The 20,250-nt window shown below is 39.9% G+C and overlaps 2 protein-coding genes across 3 annotated transcripts in view; one reads left to right on the top strand and one right to left on the bottom strand.

The window, feature by feature from the left end:
- homer (protein) overlaps positions 1-20,250 on the top strand; it is a 55,764-nt gene that overhangs the window by 19,061 nt on the left and 16,453 nt on the right. For both annotated transcript variants that reach the window (XM_089739158.1, XM_089739159.1), the window contains exon 6: positions 2,275-2,417. In XM_089739158.1, the coding sequence (XP_089595284.1) occupies positions 2,275-2,417 (143 nt within the window). The remainder of the gene's footprint in view (positions 1-2,274; positions 2,418-20,250) is intronic.
- CPR133 (cuticular protein RR-2 motif 133) lies at positions 5,660-16,024 on the bottom strand. The gene is made up of 4 exons (XM_028171641.2): positions 15,874-16,024; positions 7,895-8,047; positions 6,882-6,978; positions 5,660-6,201 (listed from the first exon to the last, which is right to left on the bottom strand). Exons 1-4 carry the CDS (start codon positions 15,886-15,888, stop codon positions 5,987-5,989), a joined length of 480 nt encoding a protein of 159 aa, XP_028027442.1. The 5' UTR covers positions 15,889-16,024; the 3' UTR covers positions 5,660-5,986.

Raw genomic sequence — 20,250 nt, forward strand, 5'->3', positions numbered from 1 at the left:
GGGCGGTCGCCTTAAACATACTAACTTACCTGATGACCGAAAACACCCAATTATTATTGGAAATAACAACACCCTAGTACACTTGATCGTTGCTGACGCCCATATCAAGACACTACATGGAGGGGTTCAGTTAATGCTATGTTATCTCAGATCAAAATATTGGATCATATGGGCAAAATCAATAACAAAGAAGCATGTACATCAATGTTTAATATGCGCCAGAATGAATGCTATTACCAGAACCCAATTAATGGGAGACTTACCGGAGCAGAGAGTAAACCCATCAAGACCATTTATAAATAGTGGGGTTGACTTTGCAGGGCCGTTTCACATATTGATGTCGCGGTTCAGAGGATGTAAGACAGTCAAGGCCTACGTATGTATCTTCATCTGTATGGCTACTAAGGCGATCCACATTGAACTAGTTAGTGATCAAACTTCAGAAGCCTTCATCGGAGCTTTTAAGCGTTTTGTGTCCAGAAGAGGCAAATGCTGTCACCTCTGGAGTGACCAAGGTCGAAATTTTATAGGAGCTGATAAGGAACTGCAAGATGCCTGGAACGAGGCTCAATTACAGTTCCCCGGAAACATAGCAGAAAAGCTTGCTACAGAAGGTACCCAATGGCATTTTATTCCGGCCTACAGTCCTACGTTTGGCGGATTATGGGAAGCGGGAGTTAAGTCTATAAAATTTCATTTAAAAAGGATCCTTAAAACTCACCTTACATTTGAAGAAATGAGCACCATTCTCTGCCAAGTGGAAGCTTGTTTAAATTCGAGACCGTTATGTCCGCTGGATGACACAGATATAGAAAATTTAAACCCATTGACACCCGGGCATTTCCTAATTGGAGAAGCTCCTATCGTCGTACCATCGCCTAACATGAAGGAGGTTCGGGTACATCATTTATCTAGATGGCAACACACACAAAAGCTGGTCAATGATTTTTGGCGGCGATGGCAGGACGAGTACTTATCCAGACTGCAGCAGCGTCCTAAGTGGCTAAGAAGAGAGGAGGAATTTAAAATTGGAGATATAGTCTTAATAAAAACCGATTACTTGCCGCCTGGAAAATGGTCTTTGGGAAGAATAGTCGAGAAGCACCCAGGTCCTGATAATCTCACGAGAGTTTACAGTGTGAAAAGTGGCAGTTCTGTGACAAAAAGATCAATAACAAAATTATGTCGTTTGCCTGTGGATTCCACTCGGTGAAATGTCATCTTGTAATTTTGTCAAGATTCTCTACCAATGTCACTGTAGCAATATTATACTAAGTCTCAAGTTAAGCATATTGTATTATGATGTCTAGTATTTAAGCAACCTTTATTTCGTTTTGTAGAATATTGTTTTGAAGTCACCTTGACGTTGTAATTAGTGCAATAGATTTAGAAAGAACTTAGTAGTCCTTTGGTGGGCGGTATGTTGTTACTAACCTTATACTCTTTGCTAATTACGATATTTTTACTTGTCAAAAGTGAAGTCAGTCGCACAATAAATGTCGTTGCAACCACACACAGTTTTTCTTTACGGATAGTACGCAAACCAAATTGAACCTTAATTACATCATTCAGTTACAAAAAAAAGATATTCTCATATCGTCTTTTTGCATTAAAAGTGTACAATTTCCAAAAATATTCGAATTTGAGTTAATATGTGCTGTGAATGTACCACCTACAATATGCGGAATCATTTGGTATCACCAGTATTATACTCATAAATACTGTCGAAAGAGCGTAGTTTAGGTTTAGTTTTTTTTTTAGTTTACCTATGTTTTGACTACTATTAACAAAATTAATACATAATTTTATCTTACTTTAAAAGACAGATAATGTAACTGGTAAAAAATAAAATAAAAATGTTGCAAAGATGATTAATATTAAAAATATCACATGTCTTAAACCTTTAAAACACTCTCCTGTAAAATTGGTAAGTACTGGGTATTTTTTTTTTATTGACATCTACAACGTAAATGCGCCACCCACCTTCAGATATAAGTTCTAAGGTCTCAGTATAGTTACAACGGCTGCCCCACCCTTCAAACCGAAACGCATTACTGCTTCACGGCAGAAATAGGCAGGGCGGTGGTACCTACCCGCGCGGACTCACAACAGGTCCTACCACCAGTAATTGTACAGTTTTAATGCGAGAAGACGATATGTAAACATTTTCGTTTTTAAATAGACGATTGCGGTATACTCTCCTCATGCAGTTAGTTGGATGATAACGATTTCGTAAACGTATGTGACGTATGTGTCGGTGTTCGCTCTTCTCAGGGCGGCTACGCGACGGTGGGTCGCGCGCCCCGCGGCCCCCTGCCCCCCGCCGCGCCCCCCGCGCCCGAGCCCCCCGCGCCCGAGACCGCGGAGCAGCAGCTGCGCTACGAGAACGATCGACTCAAGCTCGCGCTGGCGCAGAGGTAACCCTATACTAGTCAACTCGAGGGGTCGCTTGAGACGAAGGGCTCGACGAGTAAATTAACCCACAGACACAGCTCACTGAGTCTCTCGCCGGATATTCTCTTTTTTCATATTATTGTTACCCGGCGGGGTTCGGGATAGATAAAACTTCCACCGAAGTACAAATGAAAACTATTTAACGCTTACAGAACACTTAATAATTAGTAATTCACCTCTTCCGCTTCACTTCAGGTGATCCGTTCGCTGTTTCGCTTCGAGTAGTTTCGATTACTAACTGCTTTTGTGTAATCTCTGCAACGATTTTATTGTCGATATGTCACCCCTAGAGTTATCGAGAACATTCTCGATAAGGCCAGTCGTTTCGGTATGTGTTTCCGCTATTTCATAATAGACGGCGCTGCACTTTCCGAGCGTTCTCGATTTTACTAGTTCTTTTGATAATCATTTCTGCTATTCAGCGATAGATGGCGTTACTATTACTGGTAACATGATAAAAATATAAAGAAGAAAATTTAAGACGCCTTAAAGGTCTTGTTACCAGGACATAAAATCACTAAAAAAAAAAAAGTTGTTACAACGGTGTATATTAATCTGTGAGCTCTGTAATTTTCTAACAGATGACGGTGTTAGTTAATTTAACGAATTTAATGTTTTAGTATTCGGGTTTGGTAAGTTTCTAATATATTATTATGGCGCTAAACTCAGTCTAAACTTTTTTTTAAAATATCTTTAAGTACTCGAATAGTGATCAGTTTTTGTCTCATGTGCGATCTTGAGCCACTGATCTGATTGTGATGCAACTCGGTGCAGTTGTAGTAGGCTTTATGCCTTTGCCGTAGTAATACCCATGTACAATAGATGGCGCTTTAGTAGTGTCAACAAATCGATCTTTTTCTTACAACCAGCTATGGTCTTAGCGAATCGACATCGGATTCTCTAATCGGGTTATGAAAATCAATTCTAATTATACGTCTTGTGAGTCCGCCAGAGTTCGTACTGTTGGCTGAGCCTTTGGTTGACAGGGGGTGTCCTGGTGAAACGGGAAAGGCCTCCGGGCCACCAGTAATGCTTCTTTCACAGTTAGTTCTATTTCGGTAGGCAGCGGCTTGGCTCTGCCCCTGGTATTCCTGGAGTCTATGGGCGACGGTAACCACTACCATCAGGTGGGCCGTACGCTCGTCTGCCTACAAAGGCAATGAAACTAAAAAATTAAAAAAATAACCCATTGTTGTGACCACCGGTGATCACTCAATGCCAGGGCTCACTTCGTATTAACTTCATTTGGAGCGTTAAATCTGATCCAAGAACATCCAAGAAGTCGCCGTTGCCTAGTGAAGTCGTCGTGGCCTAAAGGATAAGTCGTTGGTGCATTCGTGTTGAGTGATGCACCGGTGTTCGAATCTGAGGCGGGTACCAATTTTTCTAATGAAATACGTACTCAACAAATGTTCACGATTGATTTCCACGGTGAAGGAATAACATCGTGTAATAAAAATCAAAATTATAATTTGCGTAATTACTGGTGGTAGGACCTCTTGTAAGTCCGCACGGGTAGGTAACACCACCCTGCCTATTTCTGCCGTGAAGCAGTAATGCGTTTCGGTTTGAAGAGTGGGGCAGCCGTTGTAACTGTATACTGAGACCTTAGAACTTATATCTCAAGGTGGGTGGCGCATTTACGTTGTAGATGTCTATGGGCTCCAGTAACCACTGAACACCAGGTGGGCTGTGAGCCCGTCCACCCATCTAAGCAATAAAAAAAATTTATCAGGAAACACTGGCGAATTCTAAATCTCTAGAACATAGTTCAAATAAAACTATAAAATTCATAACGATTCTTTAATTTTAATTTCAAAGCATTTGTTTTCTTTGTACAGAACTTAAAAGTAACAACAAATAAATGTAACTACGCAGTCTCATAGTCTTATCAACATTAAGACTTCAGAAATACACACAATAACATTGCCTATATCAGTACTTAGTGGGCTTGTAGTCTGGCAATAACTTATGGTCTTGTTCACAACGGAAGACTTATCGAAGCCTATGGAACGTTAATAATGGGCTTATATTAACTATACCAACAGCGTTTTTGCTTTTTCGAATTATTACGAACAATATTTTGAGACGGTCTTCTTTTAACAGCCTTATAAGCCTCTGTTAACTCATCATGAATAAGACCATTAGTGCACAGTTATAACAATTTAGTGGGAACTTGTAATTTTAGTATTTATTCTCGTATTATATACTGTCTGTTGTATGTGCCAAATATAGTATTTAAGTTCCTCAGCCTTAAAGTAATCTAAAAATCATTCAATTATATAAAGCATTATTTTAAATTTGGGCCTTTTAAACTACTATTATTAGCTTACATTGTTTACATTTTAAAATATACGGATAAGAGTGATCAAAAAAATAATTTGTTGTACATTACATTAGCGAAATCATCGCGAGGACATTCAAGAATAAATAGGGAAACGTAAAAACAAACTTAACTAAATAACAATTAATACCAATCGTATTTTCTTATACAACTATAATAACATCTAGACTTTGTCAGGGAGCAGCTATCTTTGTTACATCGACGATTTGACTGTCGGTTGTGATTATAGTTTGGAATGTTAATCTTCAATACCTTTGTGCCAGTAATTGAGTGTTATCCGGTCACCGTCCTCGTCGAACCCGTCGCTTGCGACGAAGGGCTCGACGAGCGAATTAACCCATAGACACAGCCCACTGAGTTTCTCGCCGGATCTTCTCAGTGGGTCGCGTTTCCGATCCGGTGGTAGATTCTGCGAAACACTGCTCTCGGTAGGGTCAGTGTTAGCATCACTGCGGCTTGAGCCCCGTGAGCTCACCTACTAGTTAAGGTTACGCTGAAATAGCCTCTCAAGGCTCAGCTTAGGTAGGAGGTGAGTGTTATTTAATCTTGTCGTTCCGAAAAAGAAACCCAAGTTAGCAATAGCCGATTGGCCCTTTAAAGGGTTTAGGTACAAACTGCTCAAAACCTGGGCGCCGACATGATTCTATTGTTTACTATGAATAAGTACGTGAAAAAAAAAAATTTAATTTTTTTGTAAAAAATAATAATAATGAAAATCGGCGTAATAACGGCAACAGAAGGTAAATTACCATGAAAAATAATACCGCATAAAGCTGCTTTCAGACTACGCTATAATATAATAGGTTATAGTATATAGCTCATAGCACAACAATATCGCGCACCATACATTGCTATGGACACGTTCACACTGTACTGTAGGTACTATATATTATTGGCTAAGTATACGCTGCCATACTATACGGTACTATAGTATAGCGTAGTCTGAAAGCAGCTTTATCGCAGTGCCGGCGTACAATGCGTTAAAACGTTCTATGCCCTAAACGCATTAAAATTCTTCAACTACCCACATAATTTAAAATAGATATCTGAATGCCCTAATGGAAGCTTTTAGATGCATTAAGGTATTTTGAATTCCGATATTGGATCTAACGAATCACAACCGATTTTTGTATTAATCATGATAACCGACAGTAAAATCAGTCGACGGTGTACCTACCTATTATTACCTTAGTGTTCGAAACTGGCCGATATCGGAGCGTAACCCTCGTCGAAATGTCCGTAGTCGTGCTGGTATTGGACCGGCTCGTGGGCTGGCTTGGCGTGGTACTCCTCGTGCTTAGGGGTGCCTATCTTGTGCACGACGGCATTGAAGCCGTTCTTATCGTCGGCTTCATATTCGACGACGCGTTTTGTGCCATCTGTCTCGACCAGGGTGTAGGTTCCTAGAGAGATTCGCCAAGAAAGCGTCACGTTTTGTAACCGATAGATTATTTGCGATGTAAGATTTGAATTTGGTTATTCAAGTTCAAAGTAGGGATACAGTGAAAGCTACTTCATTGGTGTTTTCACTATTTGCGAAATAAAAAAAAAATGCGACCCAATTCTTATGTTCACGGCTAAGGATTTATTTATTCGCGGATCTAATTGTGCTGTAATCACTGCTATGTGTGTTCCGCTATTTTTTATAGTTTTTGAAATATTATTTTATTACCTTTTTTTTTTCTTCTGTGATATGGCACTTTTTTGGTCACTGTGGCGCGAATAGTTAAGGTACATGCTTGATTTTTTTTTATTGTTAGATAAACGCTAAGCCTAGCTAATTCAGAACTATTTACATTCCATAACACTAATGTAACCCAATTTTTTTTATTGAAACTAAAAAAGTCATAAATCTCCCTTTTTTTTTTGTAAACTTTGAAGCCCATGTTTTTATTTTGTCATTCTAAGAACGTATCCCCTATAATCCCATATATATCAATTACCATTCCACATTCACAGTTTCTGTATTGGCGGCATATTTATGGACCATATGCCCCGCGAATATAGAGCTTTTACCGTACGCAAGTATAAAATTGATGCAACTACATAATGTCTTTTGTTTACTAAGAAAGAGATGCTTTACCTTTAACCTTGTCACCGTCTCTAGTCTCCCAGTGTTCTTTCTCGTCGCCAGTGTGAGGATCTTTTACTGAATAGTCGAATGAATATTTCGGATGTGCCTAGAACATATATAGTACATATTTATTAATTACTAAGATTATCGATGATTATTTTTGACTGGTAGTTGAGCGTTTTGTGGCCCGCACGGGTAGGCACCACCACCCTGGCTATTTCCATCGCGCAGCAGTGAGCCAGCCAGTAAAAACTGATAGTTAGAACTCATGTTTGAAGGTGAGTGGCTGCATTTATGTTGTTAATGACTGTGGGCTTTGGTGACTGCTTGACACCAGCATGTCCATGAGTTCGTCCACTGATCATAAAAATAAATAAATAAATAAATGTAAAGATATGAAATTCTGAAAAAAAAAATCCGCAAATTTTCCTTCAATGCTTATAGTGGAATAGTTCTCTTAATTAAAATTTGTTTGTAGAGTAGGTAGGTTTTTTTGCGTATGTGTGAAACGATTCATGACCCTCGTGTACAGTGCTTGTGGAAGCAATAGATATCACGATGTGATGATTATCGAGATCTACCTTCGAATATGAAGTCTAAATAATATCGGTCGAAGTCTTTATTGAATTTTTTAAAGAACATACCTTAAACAGGACTGTCGTACCCATGGCGGGTTCATAATACACTCAAACACCAATATCAAAATTGTCGATCGATTCCTTTTAGAGATATTAAAGGAATTGGTATTGCAGTCTAATTTTATTATCGTTTTTATACTGCACGCAATGAACGTAACAGATGCGTAAGGTCATCGACCCCTGTAATGCGTTTTTTCCGTGACCACTGCTTTTTTCTTTAAATTGTAACTTCAATAACGAATTCGCAAATAATCAAGTTTATGTTTAGAGAATGAATAACGCTTACTCGTTATGCTTAATATATTATGATTTGGGCTTGTAGAACGGGACAATGACAAAAAATAATTGAAAAAAAATACCCTTCCAAGTGGTGGTAATACTAACATGGTAATCCAGTTCATATTCTTGGCCGTGGTGTTCGTCGGATGCTTGGTGCTGTTGATGAGAAATAGGCTTGTGATGGTAGCCTTCGAAGCCTCCGAAGTCTTCGTATTGGGCCAAGGCCGATCCCACTACCAGCAACAGAGCGAAGGTTTTCTGAAATGCCAAAAAAATGTATGATAAATATTTCTCAAATAGTCCCGTTTGTTTTGAGGTAGATTCAGAAACTATGGCTTAGGATAAAGCGACGTTCGAGCCGAAACTATGTATGCATCATAATACATTCATTAGTGCGACGGGCCTAATACGCAATGGACATTAAAATCTGAGATATTTAAAGACTCCTATCTCTAACACTGTTAAGAAGGGAATGCTAGTTGTGGACGAAGAGTAGTGGATAGGGAAATGAAAGAAGATTGTCAAGCGTCAAAGTGTTGGGTAAAAAGTCGTGAAAGTTATACGTGAGGTTACTTAATATATAGAAGATAAATGAGGTCTTAGTTTTGAGATTGTATAGAAAGTTTTATAGTCTCAAAATTCAGTCATAGTTTGTCTGTGTTCAAAAAATATTGAACACTGATAGGTCCTAATATGTATCGAAATATTATTTTAATATTTATCTTTATTAGAATTTTTTATTAGAAAAAAACAAAAAAAAGCCCGCCGAGTTTGTTTCGCCGGTTCTTCTCAGGACTGTGGCTTTTTTTGGAACCGGTGGTAGAGTTAACATTGTTATTTATATTTTGACATTCAACAAGTGTGTTATACCTACTGACATCTAAGTTGAAATAAATGATTTTGAATTGAATATCTCTTAATTCATTTATCGATCGTCCGAAAAAGGTCACTAAATGATGGTATTTCTAATGTGAAATTTGTTACTTAATAAAACTATTTCCGTTGCATCTCATACAATTTTTATCGAAATACGCACGCCCAATGAAATTCACAATAATCTCAGCGCAAACACAGAACGATTTAGGGAGGAATCATAACAAAAGTTACTTGTTTCCACCCTTTGTTTCCATTAAACAGAGCCCCCATGCTCTGAAACCCGTTGCGAACTCAAATACCGCGACCGCTGAGAAACTCTGTCTATTTAATTACTTGATTTTGCTCGCGAGAGCGTAATCTCATATATCGATTTCTGTGGGACCACTCTGGGAATTACATCTACATATTCGATTCACCCTTACACAGTGAAGACATTCGTTTGTTAATTGTTATTTTTTATTGCTTAAATGGGTGGACGAGCTCACAGCCCACCCGGTGTTAAGTGGGTTACCGGAGCCCATAGACATCTACGACGTAAATGCGCCACCCACCTTGAGATATAAGTTCTATGGTCTCAAGTATAGTTACAACGGCTGCCCCGCCCTTCAAAGCGAAACGCATTACTGCTTCACGGCAGTAATAGGCAGAGTGGTGGTGCCTACCCGCGCGGATTCACAAGAGGTCCTACCACCGGTAAAAATGTTGAATGAAATAATTATTTACTAAGGCTCTTGTCTGTTCACAAAATCTTACATACAAATAATAGCTGATATAATTATACTCCCGGACAAATCTAACATTTATTTTTAGCTAGGGACCGTCAAATCTTAAAACACTAGGTGGGCCGATAGATGTGTCCGGGAGTGTACAATGTTCCTAGATGGTTGAAATTCGTTACCGCTTTTGATTAGCAACGAGCTTGCGGTCCATCGGATGTTTAGTCGTGGCCGGAGCCCACAGATATTACATGAATGCCACTACACACATTGTGAGATGTGGTGAAAGTATTTATTGTATTCGTAAAACGAATGTTACGCCTTTTAAAAAGATAAAAAATAATAATCTTACCGTTAATTGAATTGAACAAATAATGCTGATATATGACATCTTCACTAAATATAGGTAGTATAAAACAAAGTCGCTTTCTCTGTCCCTATATCTGTTCCTATGTATGCTTAAATCTTTAAAACTACGCAACAGATTTTAATGCGGTTTTTTTTAATAGATAGAGTGATTGAAGAGGAAGGTTTATATGTATAATAACATCCATTAAATAGTGGAGAAATGAATAATAGGTATATTACAGCTTCCAAAGCGAAGCGAGGGCGGGTCGCTATAGATAGAAATAAAGGGGCTTAACTAAAAAAAATAAGAAAATGAATTTTATACTTTGAATGACCTATGTTTTCTATCAGTTTATTAAAATTAAATCGTCTCATTTAGGCCAGAAAAGGATCGCCGTAGGTACTCTTACCGTCTCTTTGAAATCTAGCGCTTACCTTTAAGTATTTTTAATAGTTGAAAAACAAAAATATTACATATATTTTTTTGGCTTTTACCAAAAAAATAAGGATATTGGATTAAGCCACTTTAGGTCCAAAAGTGCGATATCTCAAGCAGAATGTTCGAATACGAATAATGATGGTGATATTAATGAGGAAGCGCATAAAACGATAATCGGATCCTAAAGAAGACCGTAATCTCCGTAAAAGCGAACTTCGTTTCAACGTATTAAATGAAATCGAATAAAAGATTGGGAGGAGGGTTTACGATGTGATTTGGTATCGCGAAAGCGTTTCCGAGAGATTTGTGTGTCGTGTCGTCTCGACGGAAGGCCTGAGAGAAATCGTCTTGTGTTATACGAAACTGAATATTAGATAGTCCGATATTTCGTGTTGTATTGTGGGTATTGTTTGGTCGACGTGAACGAGGTCACGGTTCTAAGTGGTTACTGGAGCCCATAGACATTTACAACGTAAATGCGCCACCCACCTTGAGATATAAGTTCTAAGGTCTCGGTATAGTTCAACGGCTGTCCCACCCTTCAAGCCGAAACGCATTATTGCTTCACGGCAGAAATAGGCGGGGTGGTGGTACCTACCCGTGCGGACTCATAAGAGGTCCTACGACCGGTGAACTTTGAGTGGCAACCGCTTGGCAGAAGAAAACCTGGTCGCCTTGTACATACTTGGCGACGCATTGTGGAGAGCGAGATGAGGATTGCCGGCAGGACCTGGAGTGACGTGAAGGAGCAAAACAGGGTCAAGTGGTGACAACGTGTGAATGCCCTATGTACCAGCGGGGTACCCTAGGACTACAACAACAACTTAGATATTGTACCGACGTAATTACTGCCACGTACCTCAAGACAGCTTCTAAGTCTTAGTTAAGTAGTACAACAGCTACCCCTACCTTTTTTCCATACCTAAGTTGATAACCTTGAGAGGCTATGTCAGCGTAACGTGTAGGAGAGCTCTCGGGGCTCAAACTAGGAGGCGTTGCTAACACTGGTCCTGGAAACAGCAGTGCTTCGCAGAACCACCACCGGATCGGAAACGCGACCTACTGAGGAGATCCCGCAAGAAACTCAGTGGGCTGTGTCTATGGGTTAGTTTACTCGCCGAACCCTTCGTCGCAAGCGACAGTTTCGACGAGGACGGTGACCGGTGCTTGAGGCACCTAAAAGCACCTTTAGATCCGGAGGAGCCGAAATGACGTGCTTAGGGCGACGTCGACTGTTTACCAGATACGACAGTAAGTCCGCTGGTTCGCGATTTTTACGTTTCTAAAGTTTCTACTAACGGTCTGGGAGTTAATAGACAAAAAAGTGACGAGCAACTTTTTATCCCGGAAAAAAAAAACTGTTCCTTTAACGCAGCCAAAACCGCGGGGCTCGTCTAGTGATTTATGAGGTAGACCGCATGCGAAGCTGTCTTCTGTCTTATCTATAAATCTATAAATAACAATTAATGACGTAATGTCTTTCGAAATTCGATCGATATAAACATTTTTTATGTAACAAGCTCACAAAAAAAAAACGTGTTATAAATATGACGTAAAAATTTATGATATCCAAAAGCATTTTCTCTAAACGACAATTTTACGATGCAATTAGTTTCGATGTTGTTAGCTCGCGGATTATTGTTTTGTGGCTGTGGTTTTTTTGTTTATAGCTGTAAATGGTCAGATAGTTTATCGGTCCACCCGGTGTTAAGTGGGCTATCGGCGCCCGTTACAAAGTTATAGGGCGCACTTTAATTCGGTCCCAAAAAAGACAAGATGCCACTTAATGTTACTACGATACTATAAAAGTTTCCTAATCGTTGGTAGCCTAAGGAGCCATTTAAACTTTGCGCAGACGTGTAGGTGAGCTCACGGGCTCAACCTGAGAGAATTGCTAAACACTAGCCCTAGCAAGAGCAGTGCTTCGCTGAATCTACCACCGCATCGGAATCGCGACCCACTGAGGAGAACATTCGGCGAGAAACTCAGTGGGTATATAAAAGTTTGTTAAATGGGCTCAACCTGAAAACCTTTGCTAACACTGGCCTTAGCAAGAGCAGTGTTTCGCTGAATCTACCACCGCATCGGAATCGCGACCCACTGGGAACATTCGGCGAGAAACTCAGTGGGTATATAAAAAATTGTTAAATGGGCTCAACCTGAAGAAAGCCTTTGCTAACACTGGCCCTAGCAAGAGCAGTGCTTCGCTGAATCTACCACCGGATCGGAATCGCGAGCCACTACCCGAGCAAAATCGCGACCCACTGAGAAGATCCGGCGAGAAACTCAGTGAGCCGTTTTCGGGAGTGCTCCACGTAACAAAACAATCGACATATTACTTAACCGTTATCAAAAATGTCAAAGAAAGTTATATGATCAATGTTACACCTAAAAAGTTGCAAGCGGTGACTTGCTTAAAGCGCTCGAAAGTTGACACCTCCGCGTGATGTAACCAAGCCACTTGACATTTGTGTCAGACAATCCGCTATTTATGTATACTATGTTCAGTTGTGATGAGCATAATTCTTATATTTAATTTTAACATAATTTTTTTTGTGTTTTGCCAATGTAACGATGTTATTTCGTACAGAGATGGTTAAATTTAATCCATAAATAAATTAGATTGATGTACCAAAATTGTTAATTATGTTATCTATCTATCTTCTATCTTCTTCTTCTATCTATCTATCTAAATATATAAAAATGAATTGCTGTTCGTTAGTCTCGCTAAAACTCGAGAACGGCTGGACCGATTTGGCTAATTTTGGTCTTGAATTATTTGTGGAAGTCCAGAAAAGGTTTAAAAGATAGATAAATATGAAAATGCTCGGAATTAAATAAAAATAACAATTTTGTTTTTCCTTTGATGTGTCCCCCGTCGGACGGATTTTTTTTGTTTGTTTTATACAAAAGTTTATGTCTTTTATTTATCGATTGAGGCACTACGAAGTCTGCCGGGTCAGCTAGTCGTTAATATAGTGCGATATAACTACTTTTTTGTTTTTTTTTATGCGATAAATTAGTAACTGAGTGGTATCCTCGAGAGGGGAAAATATTAAAAGGACGACCGTTCTAAAGGTGGGTATATGACATAAAGACCGTTGCAGGCTCAACGTGGAAGAGGAATTGCCACGACCGGGACTTATGGCAGTATTTGGGGGAGGCCTATGCGAAAGCAAAACAATCTTTGCCGATGTCAAATGCTTTGAAAAATTAGATTAATAGTATGTACCTAAATATGAGTTAAGGCTGTTAATAAAGACTTCTTTATCTTTTATTATAGTGCGAGATTCATAATGCCTATACAGTTCCATTATCACATCTTTTAAGTATTGATTGTTACGACATAGTTAAATTTGTTTTGGTATTGTTTACAAACGTGCCTAAATTGCGGATTAATTTTACGTTAATTTTTGGTTATAGCCCTCACGTGTCACGATGGCAGGGTAGTTAATTTAAATAAAATGGTAGTTAATTTCTTAGTCAAGTACCATGTTGGAACAATTATATTTGGATCCGCACTTATGTTTCTGTTCAGGTCGCGGACAATTCTCCCTCAGACACAGCCCACTGAGTTTCTCGCCGGATCTTCTCAGTCGCGATTCCGATCCGGTGGTAGATGCTGCGAAGCACGGCACTTGCTAGGGTTCGTGTTAGCAAAGTTGTCAGGTTTGAGCCCCGTGAGCTCACCTACTAGTTGAGGTTACGTTGAAATAGCCTCCCAAGGCTCTCAGCTTAGGTAGGAAAAAAAAGACAATTCTGCGTCTGCAAAGAGCGTCTGTTATCAACCTCTTGAAGTTTATGATAAAGTTCTCCATAATATACGAATAGGTTCATTCGTTTCTACACATTATTAATCACAAAAGTTCCGCATCTAGCTTTTTTTTTTGTCGGTTAGATTGTTGGACGAGCTCACAGCCCACCTGGTATTAAGTGGTTACTGGAGCCCATAGACATCTACAACGTAAATGCGCTACCCACCTTCAAATATAAGTTCTGAGCTTTCAGTATAGTTACAACGGCTACCCCACCCTTCGAACCGAAACGCATTACTGCTTCACGGTAGAAATAGGCGAGGCGGTGGTACCTACCCGTGCGGACTCACAAGAGGTCCTACCAGCAGTAAAACCACCAGTACTACTACACATTATTAATCACAAAAGTTCCGCCTCGAGCAATTTTGATTTGTTTCGTCTACAAGAACTTCCCCGTACCACAGTATATAAATAAGTAAGACATTTATTATTTCCTGCCACAGCTCGCGTGTGTCAAACGGACACGCGACGCGGTTTTCGCTTTCTTCTATCAGTTTCAATTCAGTTCCAACACGTAAGGGGAATTGTTTGTTCAGTTTTCACTCTCTGTATAGTTTGAGAATTTGCGGACTTTGCATTAACAGGAAAAGCGTGTCACAAATTTGATGAATGCGTTGTTAAATACACAGCCGATTCTATAGTTAATGAATTGGATCAGGTTTTTTAGACGTACACTAATGACACGTCATAATGTTCTAATTGTAAACTTATACATAGTTCCTTTAATATTTCTATTGGGCAAATTAACACAAAACTTTTAATTTATTTTTAATTATTAAAATAAGCAGTAATCTTTATGCCGTTCAATGTGAAACAAACATGAATACCGAGTCAAAATAAATGGAGTTTTGGTCCTGATGGAATTGGGGGTGATTAGGTCAAAAGATTACGCCGAAATACGTCACATGTTACTAATTAAAAGGACATATGACCCTGGTCTTGTAGACGTGAGTATCTCCTTGAGTACTCATAATTACTATCTCCGTTTTAATTTTTAACATTTTAACTGTATAAGATCGACTTGTTTCGACTTGCATATACATAGGTTTAAGAAAACTATTAAAGAACATCTTGCAATAAAGCTTACTATAAAGTCAATGATTATCTAGAATATTGTACAAAGTGGGAATGAGTTGCTTGCTCCGGGCATTTCAATATTGTAATAATTGTTACGTTATAATACTCATTGTTAAAATGAATATTAAAAAAAAAACCTAATATTAAAAAAAAATCTAATCTTAAAAAAAAAAAGACATGCCCGCTGAGTTTCTTGCCAGTTCTTCTCAGGACGGAGGCTAGTTTTTGTGAATTGGCGGTAGTTCTTTTGACGTTCAACAAGTATGTACTTTCATTTATGTTGAATAACTTTTTTTTATTTGATTTGATTTGTCGTCCCATGGAGCTCAGACTTTAGACACGTTACATTTCTTTTTATCGGGTAGGCAAGCCCGAACGTGTTAGTGCCGAACCTACTATATGTTTCTGTGTCCTTAGTGCGAGTTTTTTAACTTCTCGATCACGTAAAAGTTAAGTCATATTTGTATGGAACTGAAACAAGTGCACTACGTTTGCGGTACCGATTCCATACAAATCTGAGTTAACTGCTACGCGATAGAAAAGTAAAAAAACTCGCACTAAGCACACTGATGTTAGTTAATTGACAATCGAGAGATGGATAGCGGAAATCACGTTGTGATGTCTCCAGCTACCTAATGTAAGGCCGTCCCACTCTCTGGATCCAAGTCTGGCTTAATCGTAAGTCAAATAAAACTAGAACATAATTTTGTTCGCTGACCAAAACAAATAATGTTTAAATTGTGATATTTTTCGATAAATTCGATATCTTAAGACCATATATTAAAAAAAAAAAACAAAGTAAATCAAACTCACGCTTGTCAATTCCATATTAGTGACGCACACTTTGCACTTTATGTTAAAATGTTATGTTTTTCTGTGTATACCTGTGTACGTTCACGAAATGTATAATTGTATGTTGGATATGTGTTCGAACTTATACCCGAGAAGTGGTTAATTCTTCTGCACTCCCCCCCGCGCGCCCCCCGCGTGGTGGTGGTGACTTATGGCAGCGTCGGAAGGGGCCGTTTGAGTATGGGCTATAGTTCTTAAGCGAAAATATAGCGAGCGATGTCCGAACAGTGTCTTCACGTGCGATAGTATTTTTTTTTTTTTTTTATTTTGTTGCTTAGGTGGGTGGACGAGCCCATAGTTACAACGGCTGCCCCCACTTTTCAAACCGAAACGCTTTAATGCTTCACGGCAGAAATAGGCAGGGTGGCGGTACCTACCCGTGCGGACTCACAATACGTCCTACCACCAGTAAAAAATGTATCTTCATTTGACTCCATACAGAAGATGGCCGTTCTGATCGTCGATAATCCCATTCTCACGGATCGTTTGGAACCTCTGGTTCTGGGGAGGGACTTCAGTTCTCTCTGTATTTTGTACCGTATGTTCCATGGGGAGTGCTCTGAGGAATTGTTTGAGATGATTCCATCATCTAGTTGGCACCGCCCGCCACCGGAGTAGAGTTCATCCATAATACCTGAAGCCACTGCGTTCATCCACAGTGCGTTTCCAGACATCTTTTTTGCCACGTACCATCCGGCTTTGGAATGAGCTCCATGGCGTTTCCCCATGACATGTCCCTCTTCAAACGAGGCTTGTGAAGAGAACTTAAGGGTAGGCAGCGGCTTGGCTCTGCACCTGGCATTGTTAAAGTCCATGGGTGACGGTGACAACTCGCCATCAGGTGGGCCGTGCGCTCGTCTGCCTACTAAGGCAATGAAAAATAAATAAAATAAAGAGTAGGTTGATTTAATGTATTAATTTTAATGCGTTCTACATTGAACAGACTAAATCATCATTATTTCGGGCATTACAACCGCACAAACCTGGTCCAGTAAACATCTCAAGTTCTATTTATTCGTGGCGTTCCTTCGAATAGACTAAATGGCTTTCTAAAATAGTATTATAGATATGCATAGTAAAAATAGGGACGGTGAATTTAAAATCTCTGCATAAATACGTAGCTCACAACTTCAAATTTTATCCGGTGCCTTTATAGCGTATATCTTGCGATGTCCAACAATGCTTAAGCTATAACAAAAAAAAAAATGTTAAGCGATCACTATCGATGATTTATATAAGCGAATGAGTTGATCGGTTTTAGTTTCGCTACATGCTGCGGGCTTGGGGTATGCGTCGAAATCATTGTGTGATTAGGGTCTTTGCATAATCTCGTTATGTGTGCCGATGCGTAATGACGAGTAAAATACTGGCCCGACGTGAGCGGTCACCGTTGCACATGTGATTTTAATCTATATATTAATACGTGAAGCAAAAACTTTGTACCCCTTTTCTCCATCTCGCAGAAGGAGGCGGCGGGGCGCGTGCGGGACGCGCAGGCCCGCCGCCGTCGAGCGGGGGCCAGGGAGGCGGATTTCGCCCAAGCCCTGGCCTTAAGTGTTTCGGGTCTCTCTCACATGTCGGCCTGGGGACCGGCGAAGGGGACCTAAGAAGACGACGTGCAAGCTGCTCTGCACGCGTTTTATGCAAGAGCGTCCGGGTGATGGAAGGCCGGCTATCCTCAACCCACGCTGGTTCTGACCCAGCGGGGTATTCCAAGGGTAGACCATTCTAACCGGCGCCATCTAGGCGGGCTTCGGATAGCCTGCCGACCGAGAGGACTGGTGGTCGTGGCGCCGACGACCGCCAGTCCGGTGTGCCGAGGGGGAGGGTGATGGGAGAGATGTGCTCCGCACTAAACGCTTCACTTTCCCCCCTTTGCCTTTTCATGAGTTCTGTCTCATGCGAGGTTTGGAAGCTGGTTGAAACGAAGTCGTCGTGGCCTAACGGATAAGACGTCCGGTGCATTCGTGTTGAGCGATGCACCGGTGCTCGAATCTCAGGCGGGTACCAATTTTTCTAATGAAATACGTACTCAACAAATGTTCACGATTGACTTCCACGGTGAAGGAATAACATCGAGTAATAAAAATCAAACCCGCAAAATTAGAATTTTTGAAATTACTGGTGGTAGGACCTCTTGTGAGTCCGCACGGGTAGGTACCGCCGCCCTGCCTATTTCTGCCGTGAAGCAGTAATGCGTTTCGGTTTGAAGGGTGAGGCAGCCGTAATTATACTTGTGGATGTATAAAAAAAAAATTGGCGCGCATGAATGAAGTGAAACTTCTTCTTCGATAAGTAGTATTGTGGTTTTCTTCATTTTTTTTTTAACCTTAAATCAGATTGCTCTTGTTTTTATTAAATTCTCATACGTTCTTTTGGAGAATTCATTTTTCGTTCAATCATGACGGCCAAGATGTTTGAGGTCATCCGCTAAACGACTCACGAGTACCTACTCTCGCTTGAACGTCAGATTGGATGGTAGATCGACTAGCGTGCTAATAGTGACATAAAAAAATACGGTTTAAGTCGATAGTTTGACTCTTTATTATCGAAACCGAAAAAATTATTATCGATTTTCTAAGATTGGTTCTTTAGTTAATATCGATAACATAATCGATATTTTTTTTATTAGACAATCGATTTGCAAACGCATCGATCTCAAATCTTTCTCCCTATTTTATAAATTTAGTCAAAGCATACCGTGGTGCTACGAGAATACCTTTTTTAATTAATTCATGTACATTACGACAGTAATGAGCTTAATGGCAACAAACTAAGACCACATGAAAGAATTACATGAAGGTATCTTCAAAAATTTCTAAATTTAGAGGTACGCGTCCCATCATGAACACGCGACTTTTTGCATTAGAGGCATGCATGAGACCAACGAAGTATGAACGTTACACGTACAATAAATTATGATGTAAAAATGTAAGTAAAATGTGCATATTTTACCGGGACTCTTAGTACTTATGTATTACGTATACGTTACTATATGTATTTTCTTTAATAATGTAATAACAATAGTACATCGCAATATACCTGCTGTATCTTTATCTTTGCCAGAATTTCTCTTAATGAAACGGTTGTCTGGAAGAAATTGCTTTTAGCGATAAGACCGCCTATTGTACAAATGTATTGTTGACTGTTTTCTAAGGTTAATTGTGTTTTGGTGTGCAATAATGGTCTCTTTCTCTCTCTCTCTTTTTCTCTCTCTCTCTCTACTTATTGAGGGCCGCATTCGGGATAATATGTCAAAAATTTCTTCATGCGTTAAAGAGGCAAGAATATTTGTTATTGTGAAACTGAGAGAAAAAAAACACATTTAGTTATTACTCGTAGTATATACATACTCAGATAGAACTAGGGTAATTTTTTTTCGGGCACGGTGCCTCATGTATGTATTTTGGCCGCGCGGGGTATGTGGATCTTGACGGTCGGCAGATTTTGGAAGAAGACCGCGGGCCCATGGATGTTTTTGAAGCCTTAGGAGGGGGTCCTTGCGACGATAATCCTCAATGCTGAGGGTCGTGGCCTCATGAGGATTTCTTGGGAAAATACACATGGTGGGTTCCCACGTCCTTCCACGGCAGTGCTTTAGGAAGAGATTTAGTTCTTCGAAGCCACTGAAGCCTTACTTGGCTAATTAACCGCCGACAGACATTCGGCGTTGACTGTTTTATGGTGGAAAGTTCAAAGTCCAACTCAATCCTCCTCTTTTGTTATCTGGTCTTGGTCCTATTCTCTTGTTGCCAGCGCGCTATAGTGACAGTAGCGTCCGGCATAGCTTCGACACCCCCTGATCGTTCCGTGCGACAGTCGTTCTTCTTCTTTTTCTCCACCTTATCCCACTACGTGGGGTCGGCACAGCTAATTTTTCTCTTCCATTTTCTTCTATCAGCCGTCATCTCAACACTCACTCCTCTCTCTCTCATATCGTCATTCACACACTCCATCCATGTCTTCTTTGGTCGACGTCTTCCCCCTCTAACTTGCACTACCATTTCCATACATCTCCTAGTCACATGCATCTTCTCTCTACGCATGACATGTCCATACCGTGCGACAGTCGTTATAAAAGATAAAATAGATTTCGATTTCAGATCTCAAAGTGTATGATGGCTTTTATCTTTTAAAGTATATGGGTTCCGATAACCACACAATTTCAGCTGAGCCGTGAACTCCTAAACCCAAATAAACTAGTCCGTTATATACCATTTATTTATTTATTTAAGGACCAATTTAACCCGATCGTCTTCTTGGCGTCTCTCTCTTGAATACCTAACTTACGTGTTATGTATGGACTTTAAATAACACATTATTATTGGGAACAGTCGA

Source organism: Bombyx mandarina, chromosome 28 (genome assembly GCF_030267445.1).
Source record: "Bombyx mandarina strain Sakado chromosome 28, ASM3026744v2".
In the NCBI taxonomy this organism is placed as follows: Eukaryota; Metazoa; Arthropoda; class Insecta; order Lepidoptera; family Bombycidae; genus Bombyx; species Bombyx mandarina.